This window comes from Syngnathus acus, chromosome 3 (genome assembly GCF_901709675.1).
Source record: "Syngnathus acus chromosome 3, fSynAcu1.2, whole genome shotgun sequence".
NCBI lineage: Eukaryota > Metazoa > Chordata > Actinopteri > Syngnathiformes > Syngnathidae > Syngnathus > Syngnathus acus.
Window position 1 is genome coordinate 11185030 of NC_051089.1, and position 16224 is coordinate 11201253.

The following is a 16224-nucleotide window of genomic DNA, read 5'->3' on the forward strand; positions in this document are numbered from 1 at the left end:
ATAACAGAAATGACAAACTTTCTTGCAGGTTAGTGACTCAGATATGAGGTCTATATCTTATGTAGTCACTGTGCACTGCAGGACCTTGACAGGAGAATTTCCACATCAGCTTCACACCGTGCAACATATCAGGCATGTGAGGAATTCCAATTATAGCCTGGAGTTTGTTCCACAGCTTTGCAGCTTCATGTGGGAGTCCCTCTACTTGAGATTGAACATGGCTCCTTCAAATCTTATTGAATTTAATATTTAATGTAACATTGTGTTAGTGCATGACTTTATGCACGGTTTATGCCTAAAACAATCAAGCTACTGTGATTGCCGCACAATGAATGACTGGCACATTAGCTGCATTCCCCAATGTCAAAGTCGACCCCCCTCCAAATGTCACATTCTGAAATCCAATGCGTGTGGTTGCAAGTCACGTGGATTTCATTTGACTGTGATCTGCAGTAAATACATAAAAGGCCTTTCTGTTGTTACAAAAGTTGTAAAATTACAAATGCAGGAGTACTACTTTCCAAAAGTAATCCCGCAATTCTTCAAATTACTTCTACGATACAGGATACCCCAATTAGTCATCCATGTGATTAATAAATACCACAACCCAAAACGACACTTAAGACATTGTGCTCCTAGACTAGATGACAGCAATAACCATCACGATGTGTGACAATCATTTAGAAAATCAACAAATGAATAAATTTTATATGGATATTTTAATGGACATTTTTCAAGGAATGAGTAGATTGACAAGTGATGTAAAAAAAAAAAAAAAAAAAAAACAGCACAGAAGCAACCGAGCAACCAGAGTTGTAAATGTGCAGAGATGCAAGGGATCAGAAAGGATGATACGTAGAAGAGCGGCTGACTTTTACAAAGTTTGAAGGGTCAAGCAGCACTCAAAGTTCTTTCAGAGAGTGGCCTTCTTTTGGGAGAGATTGATCTTGTCGCCCAGACTCAAGGCCATCCCCTGCAGAACAGACAAGGGATGATTTATAACAAGACTGCATTCGATTGGCAATGACATCAAGCTGCATTTACAATGGTGCCTTGACTTAAGCTTCCAACGCGTTCTGACTTCAAAACGTGTGTATCTAAAATCATTTCCTCCCACTTTAGTGGAACGTAATGCCATTAATCTATTGCAGCAGCCACCACCCAAAAAATCTATATTGTGTTTTTAATATGAAAATAGAACTCTATGGTTATAAAAAACACTATATTCAATTTTTTATATGATCTATCTTTGTGATGCTGCAGCACCATTTGTGTTCAAATAGCCATTGCTTAAAGGATTATAACGCTGTGACATCTATGCTAGTTTTGTTAGCGTCAATGGCGGTTTTTATTGCGTGTTAGCATTAAACTGCCAGACTTTGGTCAGGCAAAGCTGTGTGGTTGTTTTATGTACACGTGTAATTCTTGTGTCACGTTTAGCGACACAAAACCACTGTACTAAATGTTATATCAATACTTTACAAGACAACTGATAGTGGAAACGCAGTGACCCACCTGACTTTTGGCTCTAATGCGTATGTGTCCATTGACAGGTGCATCAGGCCCCAGGTGAATGGGCTTCTCGATGCTGACATTCGCCAGGGCATCTTCGCCAAAGATGGAACGGGCGTAAAGATTGGCGGCCATGAAACCACAGAAGCCGGACAATGCCTAGTTGATCAGAGACAAACATTTTACAATCGCATTTGCATGTGTCCACCATGTTGCCATAAAATAAGGATTATTTTGAAGTGACACACACGAGGACAGAAAACATCCAACACATTGGTTTAGGGGAGAACAAACCTTCTCTGGAGTCAGACATTTCATGTTTGTGGACTTGAGGATATGTTGAAGGTACTGGTTCAAATCAGTGATGTTTGTGTTCACTGTCACCTACCAGGGGGTAAAACCAGTCAGTAATTATTGTACATAAATCATCATGTTTCCTTCAAGTTTACAGATTTACAAATTAATAATGCCTATTGCCACAGTATAACTTCAGACAGACAAACCGTACTTATGCCAGGGCTGTCCCTTACAGAAGCGCCAAGCAAAATTCCAAAGCTCACCTTGTTTTCCCACTCAAACTCAGCCCACATCTGCCTGAATTCAGCATCTGTGCAGGACGCCGGCTGGATGTAATCCATGATGTCAATGTGGATGTCGCTGAGGACAACGCAGTTCCTGTCGCTTGCAGCTCCAGACACATCATACACTGGCGACAAAGAATAAAAAAGAGACATGTTGCAATAAAATGTTCTGAATATAAATATATATATGTAGTATGTGTATATTTTTTACCTATGTTGCCAAAGATGATGCCGTTTTCAGTCGAAGCCACTTTGACATTGGCCTTGATGTTGGCAAAGTCATGAGGGGCCAGAGTAAGTGGGGAAGGCTTCTCAACAAGCTTCAGGTCACCTGTGGAAAAAGGACTTCTGTATGAGAACCGGCGCAATGAAATAAAGATGACTTGCCAGTGACCGGAACTTACCTAATGTAGCAAGCTCAAGAGTACAGTTCTGGAGTGTGTCACTGGTTTGGTTGACCACCAGCACATCCAGTACAATGTCATACTGGTTGACATGGACATAGGCTTCAGCGTACACTGGGTCAGAGAAACCCGTCAGCTGGGTCACCTAAAAGGGACACAGACAAAAAAAGAAAGAGCAAAGATTGTTTAAGTTGTCATTCAACTTGTGAAGACTTTTGGTGACATAAGGAATGGGTACCTTGTTGAGCTTTGAAGCCAAGGGATCAGCAGCCTCCTTCCTTTGAGTGTTCCCCATAGCTGCCAACAGACTGAGTTGAAACTGGTCCTCCTTAGAGCTCGTCTCGTTTTTGGCTGTGAGCTGCATGAAGGAGATTGGGTCGTCCGCCTGCACCGTTACGTTACGCTTCTCAGACTCTTTCTGGTATTGGGGAGAGAAAAGACAGGAAATGGTATTTGCACCTAACATTGTCCAAATAACAGGTGTCTCATAAGGGGAAATAAAATAAGATATTCTTCCAAAATGTAACTTAACTCATTCACTGCCAGCCGTTTTCAAAGCAGAGTTGCCCATAATTGTGAGACATTTTAGATCTGATTTAGATATATCTTTAAAGACCCCAAAAATAATGTGTTCTCTTGACAATATGAGTACTGAATTCATTTACTTGCTGTGACTTATCCTTCATGCGCAACGTCACCCTTGAGTGTGTTTAATTCAGCATGCAATGTCGCCGTCAATAGGCATCTGTTAATCATTACCATAGTCTCCGGACCAGAATTTCACAAGCTGAAATGCTCTTTGAATCCTACCCGATTAAAAAACATATTTGACAAATACACACATTGGTGGCTTGAATGCTTAATGGTGCTCAGATGAGAAGCAATGCATCTTCCAAGACGATAAAACCAGACCAATTCCCAACACTACAATGAGCTGGATGAATGAGAATATTCACAGGCGCTGACTGTCATTAGGTTGGATTCAAGGGCTATTACCTTCTGTGAAAGCTTCTCCTCCTCCAGTCTGACAGTCAGCATATGTGACAGGGATTTGCGGCACTCCTTGTTGAAAATGTCATTCATGAGTGGCGAGCACTCTGACAGCACCTTGAGGCACAGGGAGATTCGGTCCACATCGTCGTCTGTAATTGGTTTCTTGGGCAGCGACGATTTGCCCAAGTGCAGCACAGTGACCATGATCAACATGGCCTCTGCAACAAAAGACTGACAAGGAGAGTGAGGTTAGTTGGACATGTATTCTGACTCACGAGTGTCAGCAAAACAAACATACATTTTGTTGTTTTTTGTCTTGGGCAATAGCAACGTAGCGCAAAGCCACTTTGGTCAGGGTTGTGGCTAGAGAGGCAGCCACGTAGAAGTCACCATCCATCAGGAAGCCCCTAAGTGGAGGCCTGAACAGCAAAAACAGATAATGAGTGAGCTGACAAAATAATGAGCATTGATTTGTTTTTTTACCTATCCTCATCTTTTTTGGAAGGCCTGGATGAGCTGAGGGCACTCTGCGTTACATAAGTGCCCATCTCTGTAACCAGCTTCTGGGCTGGAGCGGCACTCACTTCGTCCTCTGGCTTCAACTCCCCTGTCTCTTTCTTGATCTCATTTTCCACTATAGGAATCTGTGCAATTAAAGAGCATGTCAGATATTGGTCACCTACTTTGTGAGCGCTACACGACACATTATAGGACACGCTTACCTCTCCCAGTGATCTGCGGACTTCTGTCATCACATTCTGGATGTCTTCTTTTGTGCTGCAGTATTCACCCAAGATCCACAGCGCTCCTCTGTAGATTCTGTAGAAAAGCACATGATCACAAGCTGATTAGCAGAGTCGCACTGCGTACTGGTACTAATAAAGTACAGCAGAACCTCACTATCAAAAGTAATATGTCAGCTTCTTTTAGTGCCATTAGTTTTTTTTTTGTTTTTTTTTAGAGTGGCTTTGTGCGTTTAAACACATTCAGTACTTAACAATTACTCAAGTGTTGTTTGTCACAACCAGTTCAAGTTTAGTGCAACACTGACAAGAAAAAAAATGGGAGGGTCAGACGTAACAGGATACATCACATCTCACTGCGTGAATGTCTCGTGTACGTTTGTTTGCGGGGAATTTCATGTGGAAAAAAGACAGGGTCAGAGAAGAAGAAAAAAAGTTTGAACATCGCTAGTTAATTTGGTGGCATGTACTTCAGTACTGTCCCTGAAAACAAGGATTACATTCAGGGACATAACCATGAGACTCATAAATATCATCTACGCAATGAAGTTAATGCTATCAGTGATGATGGATTTTAGAAAGGAAAATGACGAATGAATTGTAGTGTGAAAAATGTGCCTTGTTTCCTGTGTGTGGTCGAAAACTGAACAATGGTTGGTGTGTGCACTGTTTCTGAACATGATACACTAAGCACTGGCTCCTGTAGCGACAAGAATATTATCCTTGTTTAAATTTTGTTTATATAAAGAAATATTTTTCCCCAAGTAACTCTTGATGGTAAAGACTTACTTGACAGTTTTAATGGCATGAAAAACTTCCAGCATCTTCTCAATGATGAGTGGTCTCAAGGTGTCAAATCTTTGAATGGCTTCTCGCACAAACTCCAGCACATCAGCGGCGGCTGCTTCATTGGTATCACTTAAGAATTCCATCAGCTGAAAATGTGTCAAATGTTATTGAAAATATGACTGATTAAACGCTGAAAGATCATTTTGCTTGCCTTCATTTTCAAGACAATCCTAGAAAATAGCTCACCACAGGAATGACATTAGCCGCCATGTCAGGGAAGCGCACACTGCAAGAGTGAAGAGTGCGCACCAACAGCTGCCTGTACTTGTCTGTGTCTTCATGTTCAGTGACATTGTTTGTCTTGATCACCTCTTTCTTCAAAACGATCACCAACTGAACAGGGACACAATAACATACATTGGAAACAGCACAGAGTTGAAAACGGAACACGTACGACTCGACAGACCTCTTCCACGTTGCGTGATGACACAAGATCCAGGGCCAGCTGCAAGGTCTTCTTTCTCACTTCCAGGTCAGGAGTGGCAAGAACACGAAGGATGTCCATCACAAGGTCCTGAGTTTAGGAAGCAGGGGTTATCGTCCATCACAATAGTGTGTCACACATTTGCACCATACATGAAACAATTACTTGTACATATTAGTGCATTTTTTCCAATTAATGTACAGTAATTGTTTTCCACAACACAGCCATCTTCTGGACATTTTCCTATCACACGACGGCAGCTATCACAACTTTAGTATTGATTTATACTGTACGTACTACATATTACCCAGTGGCTAGAACATTTAAATTTTGATTGATTTATGATTTTTGAAAAAAAAAAAAAGTGAAACATCTGATATTAAAAGGTGGCCGCCTAACCTGGTGAGTGATGTGCGACTCGGTGAATAAGCATGCTTTGGCATCAATTGTGGTCGATGAAGCTCATGTGTGAATGTGCTTTGTACAAGTTTATTTTGTAATTGTTTGTTCAATAAAGTGTTTGAAAGCTGATTGTTCATGCACTGGCATAGCGATTAAAATCTTTATAAGGATTCATGTTAATAAATTTTCAAATAAATCATGATTTGTTTAATAATGACAAATACAGGAGATTTATTTAAAAGGTCAATGAAAAACACTGCACAAGAAAAGACTGTATAACATGTGATGCCAGAGATTCAAATACCTGGAGTACGCGCTCATGAGTGGGATGTTCCTTAAGCTCAACCAGACGATCAAGGACGATAAGTTTCACATTGTTATCACTCTCTTTGATAATCAAATCAATGTAGCACTGGGCAGCGGCCTGTAAAGGTGTATGATATGCAGTTATAATAGAATCATGAAACCTCAATCATTCTTTCAATTCAATTTTTTCATTTATTCAACCCAATGCTTGTCATGAATCTTGCCAGTGTACCTTAATAGCTGTGGGTGCACTCGAGAGCGTTACAAGCGTGCCAGCTGCCTCATACTTCACAGCCGGGCTGGACGATTGAAGCAGGTTGTAGATGCAACGGATGAAGCGGGCACGCTCAGAAGGGTTTGCATGACACACCTTATAAGGAAAAAAGAACAAGATTTTTAGGGTGCTGGCAATTTCTCAAGCGTTTGACGACATAACTTACTTTGTAAATAAGCTCCACAATGACAAGCTGAAGAATATCTCCAAAAGTATGAACTTGATCAATGCATGTGCTGAGGTAATCCAGAGCTCGATCCTAGAGAAAATGATCAAAATTTGTTGGGTCATTACGACTGTCAGTTAAATTAGTTAAGAGGTTGATGTGTAACCGACCTGATCTGCATGAATCAGCATCATAAAAGCGTTTCTCTTGCAGCTTGCATCTTTTTCATTCACAAGAAAGTCATGGATCAGCTCTGGAGCGTCCGGGATGAGATGTTCAAAGTTCCTGAATCAAATAATTATTAGCAAATAAGTATCTTTTTGGCTACCAAAAATATTATCGGTCAGCCATTTTCCCACAAATTAAAACATTCCCAAAGTGACAAAATAACAATCCATCAATTACAGACATTTCCTCTTCTAAGATAGGGAAAACCTGTCACATGCAAATGAGCCACCGCTTGGGGTGGGAGTTGGGGGCACTCCAATTAAAAAGCGCATTCTCATGGCCCCTATAAATGGTTCTAAATGTTTACCTGTAAATGGTGTAAATGGCTAGGACGGCATTCCGCCGTACATAGCTGTGTCGGTGTTCCAGGCAAGAGCGGATAGCTGGCATGAGAGGCTCAAGCAGCTCAGACTCCTTCAACTTGCACAGGAAACGAAGGGTGGAGCCGCGGATAAACTCATTGGGGTGTTGCAGGTCCTACAATTGAAATAACACCTCCCTATTAGTTGAGGAATGGATTTTCTAATGATACCATAGCATATTTTTCATGACATGAATACGTCTTCATAGTGGATGCATTTTGGACGTCATGTAAATCAAAAATCTCCAGACTTTGTTGCCGTACCTTCCTGTAGGCGTCACAGACCAGGATCATCTCCTGGAGAAGCTTGCCATCCGGAGTGGTTTTGGGCACAATCTCCCAAAACACAAGCAGGAGTTTTTTAATGGTGTGGTCTTGAAGAGGCAACACAAAGCGAATTATGGTCATCAGAAGTCCGGGCAACTTCTCTCCATTCAGGATCATGATGATCACTTTCTTCAGTGCCTCAGTTTTCGCTTTAATCTCCCCCTTTTCTGTAGTATTAACAAAATAATGATTAACACAGATCACAGAAACGTCCATACAAGAAAAAAATGGTAATTCTATAGCTCATATAACTATTAAATAATTACCCAGATCAGTCTTGAGACTGACTTCAGAGGGGGGCTCGGAGTCAGAAGTGACATTGATCAGAGTGTAGCAGACATTCTCCGCAGCTGTCATTTTGCTGCTGGACTGGATTGATCTTGAAAAATCCGAAGAATCACTGACCAGCTTTTCACCTGCAGTGAACACAAAAATCTGTAAAGTGAGTGGGTGGTAGCAGACGAAACCAGTAAAGAAATTTACATAGCATTTTATGGCTGGAAGTCATTATTATTGTAATAATTGAATAATCTGTCAATTAATTGTTTGATTAATCAGAATATAACTGTTTGAATTTGCAACCCTTTAGCCAAAAACGGCATCATTTCAAATTGACAGTGCAGAAAATAATGCAGACAGAATGAATTAAGGCATGTACTAAATAATACTGATGTATAACACTTGCAGACAGTAAGATCAGCACGAAATAATCTTAACACGTTTAAAAAGATGTTCTCTGGGACCTAAAACTAAGAAGAAATGCATGGTAAATAAGACAGGTAGTACTTGTATTGTTTGCAAACTGATAGCATGTGTCTAAACGAGGTGCAGATCCAATGAAAACGTTCCATCACTTTAAGGGCACACCTACATTTCGAAATAATAACAATTAACATGCCATATGCGACTTGAGTAAACAAATGAATGAAGTGACACGTAGTATGGAGCGTGTTGACTGACCCCGGTGCTCCGTGGACATCGCGCAGTTCGACAGCAAGATCAGATATTTTATGAATAAACACAAGCACTCCCTCATTTAATAAAAACAATAGATGAAATGTTGGCAATAATCAATTAGCAACCATTGGCTAGCGGCAGTTTCTCTTTTTTAGGCCAACGGATTGAAATGGAGGACACGGATGCTAATGCTAGCTCGCTATCTGACACCAAATAAAAACGCATCGACATTGTTATCAGTAGTAGCAAAGGGTATACGCATAATTCACCTCGATTCGCCACCAATTGCTTGCAACGCGTCCTTCCTATGGAAGTTGTAATATTTACATTTATAAAAGTCAGTCGCGCCGTCTGATGAGCTGTTTCTTCGGGTCGCCACTACTTCCTCGTGACGTGGAACTCGGAAATGTTGAGAGCCACATCACTGCTACGGTATCCCAAGAAGGTCCAATTACGTAGAACAGATCATAAAGCAAAATAAAAACAGCAGCTCGTGAAACACGAAGTACGTAGTGTAACAGTAATAATTGTAGTCTGGATATGTATATAAACACAGACCGTAGTCATTAATCGCATATTGCTTAAACTACCTACATACAGTAGAAGCAAATTCGTGTTGGACCAAAAAAGGCAACACTAAAAGCCGCAGCGTTCTATTTGTACTGAATTGAATGAACTGCTTAAATAGTGGTGTATGGTATCTTTTGTATCTTCACAAAAAAGGGGATAAGCTGTAGAGTAAAAAACAAATCAGTTTATTGAGTAATTTACTTGGGGAAAAAGCAAACAAACATACAACAATCAAGGAGGGAGATGTTTTTAAAATTCAAACTAAACAATAAGATATTTAACATTATTATTATTATCATCATTATTATTATTACTATTATTGTTATTCATGTCCCTAACCCTACCGCCCCCCGCCCCCCTGACAAGCTACGCCCCTGGCGTTATTGCGAGAGGAACGAGTGACCACGAGTCCATGCAATGTCAATTGTTACTCTTAGGCGGCGCCAGCGAGGCCGTTGGTTGTAAAAACAACATCTCACCTTGATTCTTCAGTGCCACTGCACTGCTGGAGCATGTTACTGGGACAGAACGACTATGGAGCGCGTTCGCCGTCATGTAGTCCAGCGTTAGCGCGACGAGAATAGACCGTCGATTGGGGCTTTGCCGCGGGGGGTGACGGACGACGTGTCGCTGTCATCGAGCCATGGCCGCGCGGGAGCAAGGAGAGGCTGCACGCGGTAAAGCGAGGCACCACCACGACGGAGGCAACAGCAGCTCGGACGGCTTCAGGAACGGCTACGTGAAGAGCTGCGTCACCCCCCTGAAACAGGACCACCACAGGGGCTTTTTGTTCGGCGAAGATCTGCTGGGCTCCAAGGTCTTCAGGGTTTCCGCCGTCTACATCGGCGCCGTAGTGACTTTGGCGCTTTCCGCGCTGCTCTGCCGGAGCTCGCCGAGCGACTCGCGGTGGGATTTGCGGACTTTGTTGACGGGCTTCTCGCAGTCCGCCAGTCCCCTCTTCAGCATCTGCTGTGCATTCTTCTTCCTGACCTTCTACCTGAGGAGAAGGAAGAAGGAGGAGGGCAGCCACTGGTGGCTCCTGTCGCTGCCGGCGTCGTGCTACCTCGGGGACTTCGTGGTGCTTCGCTTCTTGCAGTGGGGAGAGGAGCAGCACCAGATGCAAATGGTGGGCAGGTTGTTGTTCGTCCTGGGATGCGTGGGGCTCCTCACGCTCGTCCCCACGCTCAAGCTCAAACACAGCGTGCTCGTCCTGCTCTTCGCCAGCGTGGTGTGGCAGCTCTCCTTCAGCAGCTTAAGCGGACTGCCGCCGCTCCTCAGGCCGTTGCTCGCCTGCGTCGCCGGGCTCTGCGGCTCCTTGCTGGGGCTCGGCTTCGACCGATGTTACCCGCCCAGGGACGCTCCGAGCGGTGGCTCCGCCGCGGAGGACAAGGTGCCCGTCATCCGAGCCAGGAGACGCTCCAGTTGTGTCTCACTGGGGGAAACTTCAAGCAGTTATTATGGCAGCTGTAAAATGCCCCGGAGGCCGTCTTTACCGTGTATATCCCGGGAGCAGGTAAGAAAAGTGGACGACACTCCACGCACTTCCACGTTTGTTGTTGTCGCGGGCCCAACAACAACAACAAGGCACACATGTTCACTTGTAAACTATAATGCAAAAGTACATTTCAGTTAGAACTTGAAGTGCAAAGGTACCAAAACTGCATTGAGCAGAGGTGGCAAATTAATTTGCGCTGTATTTATCTACGAAACAAAAGTACAGGTTTTTGTGTAAAAAAGACTGCTACAAAGTAGAAAGTAGGTTAAAAGTACAACTAAAATTAGATTAGTACTAAAATACAATTTACATAACCTTATTCATTGAATTGCAAATAATTTATTCAGCAATATTTCTAAACTGTTTTTCAGTAGCCAGACACAGCAAATTTACTATATGGTAGGAGAAATAACATTTCTCATAAGAAGTGCAGTTTTAATGGATGTGTGTGTCCAATCAAATTATGCTGTTCTCTTGCCAGATTTTCATTAATGCATATCAATAAATAGTCATGTTTTTTTGTTTTCAATTTACTGTCTTAATTGTTTTCAAATTCGAGAGTCACCCACTTCCACTGTGCACTTATATAGAGATACTTGTTTTAAAAATAAACGTTCTGGTAATAGAAGAACTGCTTTAACTCCTGTATTTTTGGGTAATAGTAAAATAGAAGTCCAAAACGTTAACTCTTTCTCTGCGTTTCTTTTATATGACGTGTTGTCGTGGAAATTGAAAAAGTAATGAGCCTATCTTGACAAAGGAGTAGAAAGTACAGATATCTGTTTTCAAGCGTAGGTGGTAAAAGTAAAAAGCTGTAAAAAATACTTATATTCTCCCTGAACAGTACTTAAGTACAGTATCAAAATATTTGTACTTCATTCCTTCTCACCACTGGCATTGAGTGTGAATGCCAAGAGTTGCAGAGGCTGAGCAAATATGACAAATAAAGCAATTAATTAAGGCATTTAATCTGGTTAGCACGCCATAGCGTATCATGACAATCCCCAGATAGCATGCAAATATGCCTTGGAGCTGTGGCCTCAATGGGAGGAGACAACAAAACAAATGCATCTGATTTGACTGGTTCAGGACATGTCCACCCTAATGTCTGTTTAATTTTTTGGGTTCCAGATAACAATAGGCTAAGAGCGTCTTAGCTTTTGTCATTTTTAAGGCTTTCAGAAAACAAGCTTCAAACAAACATGAAGAGTACAGTTGACTCAATTCAATCTTTGCTGATTACTTAGACCTGGATGACTGGGAATCTACACACTCACAGGAAAAAAAACAATGTACAAATAAAACGTTTTATATCTCGCTGATGCAAAGATATTGTGTAAGTGCTGTATATCGTTGTTTTTTCTATTGTTCTCTATTTGTCAGCACAGTGATCTTATTCCCATACGTCAGACGTTTTTAGTTTATGTATTGACAGAAATACCACTGTTGATTTTACGCAAAGATACTGGGAAGATATTTGGAGTATGAAGATGCGTAATAGAGAAGTTATTTCTCACTCTATCGAGGATTGGAGGCATCAGAATGAGTGGCCAAGACAGTCGCTGTTAATTTACAGAGTAGCGCTTGACAGCCGTTTTCTTGTGGACAGAGATTTTCATGCCCGCCTAGATTTTAATTCTAAAAATTGCTATGATCATCACAGCTTGATTGTTTAGAATGAGAAAAAAGCTTTACTTTAGGGCTGGGCAATATGACTGAAAAGTACATCACGATATCAGTATTTTATATTGGTCGAAACATTTCTTTAATAACTGATGAAAAATAATGACCCGGAAAAAAGGCTGAAGTTGATTTTTATTATGACATATAATAAAAAAAAAAAAAAAATACAAAATCAAATTAACTGGCTTATCTAAATAAATGTAGTTTTAAACATGTGTCTAGTAGGACATTGACCATGACCCTTAGATTCCTTTTTTTTTTTTTTCCTTTCTCATTATCGGCATACTCTGGACCGGTAGTCCATTCATAATTTACTTGGCCAATTGTGACTACGGTCGCGTTCGGAAAATCATCCTGCCGCTGGTGCACTATGTGAGCTGATGTGTTCTGAGAGTGCGCTCTGCTCACTTTCATTTCCGAACACAGACGTACCCCCATTCCAATGCTGGCAAGCTGTTTTGGGGGGACTCTGAATAACCCAACATCAAATTTGAGCAACGCACCGAGTTTCCGAATGGTCGGAGTGAACGTGCCCTAGATGCACAGTCCCAACGAGTGAGTGGAGGGAATTGTGCTTATCTTACAAAGTCATTTGAACGGCGTCTGTTCAGTTAGGATAATAGTCAATGATCTGATGTGGATGTGAATGATTCTGTGCACTCTGCAGTTAGTTTGTCTTGTTGATTTTAAATGCGCTGGATACGGTAGGTTGGATTTAACAGTGTTAGAGAGCATTGCGCTTGAAGGCACAATGATGAACAATGAATCTAGGTGTTTTCATGTCTTCAGCAGCTGTCCAATATGTGGCTAGTATTGTTTTCACGATTTGAAGTGTGCGCGCCTGTGTGTGAAAGTTCACCCAAAGAGGCGAGAACTACCACAGAAGCCGTTTGGATTACGTGTGCAGCTGTCTGTGGGCAGATTTTGTCAACCAAACAACGTCACTACCCTGCATGACAGCAAGCTCAAAACTCAACAGGTTTAGATGAGATTAGAAGGCAGACCACATGTTTGAACAACAAATGCGTAGTGAAGTGTTAATGTGGTTGGAAGGAGAATAGGTCACAATTTTTTGCTTGGATTGTGAAATTGCAGCTCTCTCTTTGCTTTAATTTCCAAACAAGATGGTGGCAGCAATTTCAACTTAACTCACGTCACAACAAGCCCCAGTTTGGAAACTAAATGAGAGAAGAGACTGGCAAGTTGTATTTTTATAACAATCAAATGACTTTGCCTTGGTAAAGTCTAGTTTCTTAACGCTAACTTTAAAAACACCATGTTTGGGCTAACAAATAGCATCAATGTTGCTCTGTTTTATCCTTGATGCAGCAGATATTTGAACACAAACAATGCAGAAACACAGCCAAACAAAATAATACTCACAGGTATGTACTGTGTCATGCATTCATGCATTCATTCATGTATTCATTCATTCTACCAAACATTCAGTGAATAATGACGAGACATTGTACATTGTTCTCCCACTGTGCAATAATTACACTTAAATCTGTCAAAAAACACTTACAGTATTTCCCGGACTATAAATCGTTCTGGAGTACAAGTTGCACCAGCCATAAAATGCATAATAAAGAAGAAAAAATATATATATATATAAGTTGCAATGGAGTACAAGTCGCATTTTTCAGGACTTTATTTGACAAAATCCAACACCAAGAACAGACATGAATAGGCAACAACAGGCTAAACGATACGGTATGCTAACGTTACATAAACAAACAAGGAACTGAGAATGTGCCTGACGTAACAGATTAACAGTTATTCAAATAACTAACATAAATAACACATTTATCAAACCATTTGTGTCACTCCAAATCATTGAATCCATCGAAAGGTCAGACTCATCGTCAGTTGCGGTTCCAATTATTCCACAGGCCGATATAGGTATATATAAACTATATAACTATGTATAAACTACATATCAAATAACTATCGCATGAATAGCAAACTCATGTGGTGTCATTTTTACTGCAGTGAATGACTTGGAAGGCACAATAAACAAACGCTCAACACAATCAGTTGCACCTTAAGTTAAGCAACAGAATAAGCTTATGGTCACTTCCTAGTTGGCGACTCTGTGGATAGGCCGACCTAGATGTGTATCACACACAAGAAGAATAGATCATAAATGTTGAACATTTACCAGTTACAGCACGAACTGTTTTCCGAGCAGACTGGGGAAGAAAAATCATTCACATATAGCAGACCACCGATAATTAGTCGGGATAATCTTTTAGAGATATCTGGTAATTGGGCATTTGCTGATTTTGATCGGAAGAGGAGGCAACTCGTATTTGTTTGAGATTTTGACGCAGATAGTCTGGTCCAAATTATCAGGCATGCAGCTAGGAAAAAAGTCATTTTACAGTTTTCGTAATATTAAGTTGAAAACACAACAAAACATTTATGTGCTGTCAATAAATTATATTTAATTATCATATTAGGTCCTTATGCGCTGCAGTTTTCTTTTATGACGGTGTTGAAAGTGACATCGGTGCTATTATAGACACCGCGAAATACCGTATAACCACAACGCTGCCCAACGTAGTTTTTACCCCAGTTAGGACACTGACAAATTGACAGTTTATTTCAGAGCTATGAATTGCTTCCCTCACTTGTAATTACGTACAGTACGTACTCTAAAACAATTGCTCTCCAACAATAAAAATGAAAACCTTAGCAAATTGTATTTGTTTTCATGCTGCTGTAGTTATTCTTGATTATTTTTAACAAGCTAGTTTTTATTACAATTAGGTAAAAACAATAATTTACCATAGCTCACTGGTGTAAAAAAAGAATCTGGCTTCAATTAAATATAATGTTTTTCCTTCAAATAATAACATACAAGAATTATAATATTGTGTAATTATCATGAAAACGAAGTGGCACTGGTGTTCTCTAAAAACCACAAACAACGTCAGTGGCCGGCCCCGCTTGCGATGCAGTGTTGAATTCACAGAAGGCCCCGTTATTGTGTGCAAGAGGGCAGGCGGGGGTAAGTAATGCACTTAACCAAGCCCCCTCCCCAACGAGAAGAAACAAGCTTGGCTGGGCTGTGGAGGGAAACGCCAGAAGGGGGGACATTGCTGAAAACACGCAGCGGCTCTCGGCTGTCACGTTCACTTGCTGTAAAGCCATGCGGAATGATATAACATTGACGTCACGGCTCAGTGACGTACCAGCGGCTGATTAAAATGAAGACTAGAAAAAAAATGCGGAGTCGTATTCATCATCCTGTAGAATATAGTTTGCACCCTGTAGAAGGGAGGAGAGACCCCGCAATGCTCTATCTTCAGACTAATACCATAAAAAGACAGGGTTGTAGCTTTTGCTTTGCTTTTGAGTGTCATTTTGTCTAGAATGAAGGTTTAAAAAAAATGCTCGTTGACTATGTGGGGAAGTGTTTCTCTACTAGTTATATAATTTTAATTTCTCAGTCAGGATTATGAAGCTCCAAAACCAGAAGGAATACGTGTAAACTAGAATGGATTTGAGTGGCGATTGTTTTTTATGTAAAATGCTCTATAGTTGTGCAAGTACGGTATTATGCGTATTATCCAACGGTCTCTTTATCGTACTTGTAACCTTGTGTCTGTGATGACGCTTTTTAATGTGTTTATTGATCTTATCAGCTGTCCACTGTTCGCTAAACATTCTCGCACGTAAGTAGAGCTGTTTTTACTTTCCCATTTTATAGTACATGGGGCATTGCACCGCTTTTATTTCCAAGTAAAAGTATCTTATGAAAGACAGTCTAATCTTTCTCGGAAGTTGTATGACGCAGGGCGACTTTAAGAAATGAATCATTTAAAAAAATCTTTTCATTGTATTTAGCTTCCTTCAATGGAGTATTTTATGTTGCTTACCCCGTTTGTCTTAAAGTACCGTATTTTCCGCACTATAAGGCGCACCTAAAAACCTCCAATTTTCT

General features: G+C 40.9%; 2 protein-coding genes across 3 annotated transcripts in view; one reads left to right on the forward strand and one right to left on the reverse strand.

The window, feature by feature from the left end:
• Positions 1–700: 700 nt before the first annotated feature.
• Positions 701–8954, reverse strand: copb1 (COPI coat complex subunit beta 1). Of its 2 annotated transcripts, none has more exons than XM_037247652.1 (22): positions 8797–8954; positions 7837–7986; positions 7508–7737; positions 7190–7359; positions 6825–6939; positions 6655–6747; positions 6447–6584; positions 6213–6332; positions 5489–5596; positions 5269–5415; positions 5023–5168; positions 4213–4309; positions 3974–4134; positions 3789–3909; positions 3494–3721; positions 2736–2915; positions 2498–2642; positions 2305–2424; positions 2073–2218; positions 1807–1896; positions 1516–1671; positions 701–973 (listed from the first exon to the last, which is right to left on the reverse strand). In XM_037247652.1, the coding sequence occupies exons 2-22, from the start codon at positions 7925–7927 to the stop codon at positions 914–916; spliced, it is 2862 nt and encodes a 953-aa protein (XP_037103547.1). In that variant the 5' UTR covers positions 7928–7986; positions 8797–8954; the 3' UTR covers positions 701–913. The 2 variants fall into 2 exon arrangements, with proteins under 2 accessions (XP_037103547.1, XP_037103548.1); XM_037247653.1 differs by having other exon boundaries at positions 8855–8937.
• A 574-nt stretch (positions 8955–9528) lies between these two features.
• Positions 9529–16224, forward strand: part of pde3b (phosphodiesterase 3B) — a 34769-nt gene continuing 28073 nt past the window's right edge. The window contains exon 1 of the mRNA XM_037247651.1: positions 9529–10610. Coding sequence (XP_037103546.1) covers positions 9741–10610 — 870 coding nt within the window. The 5' untranslated portion in view covers positions 9529–9740. The remainder of the gene's footprint in view (positions 10611–16224) is intronic.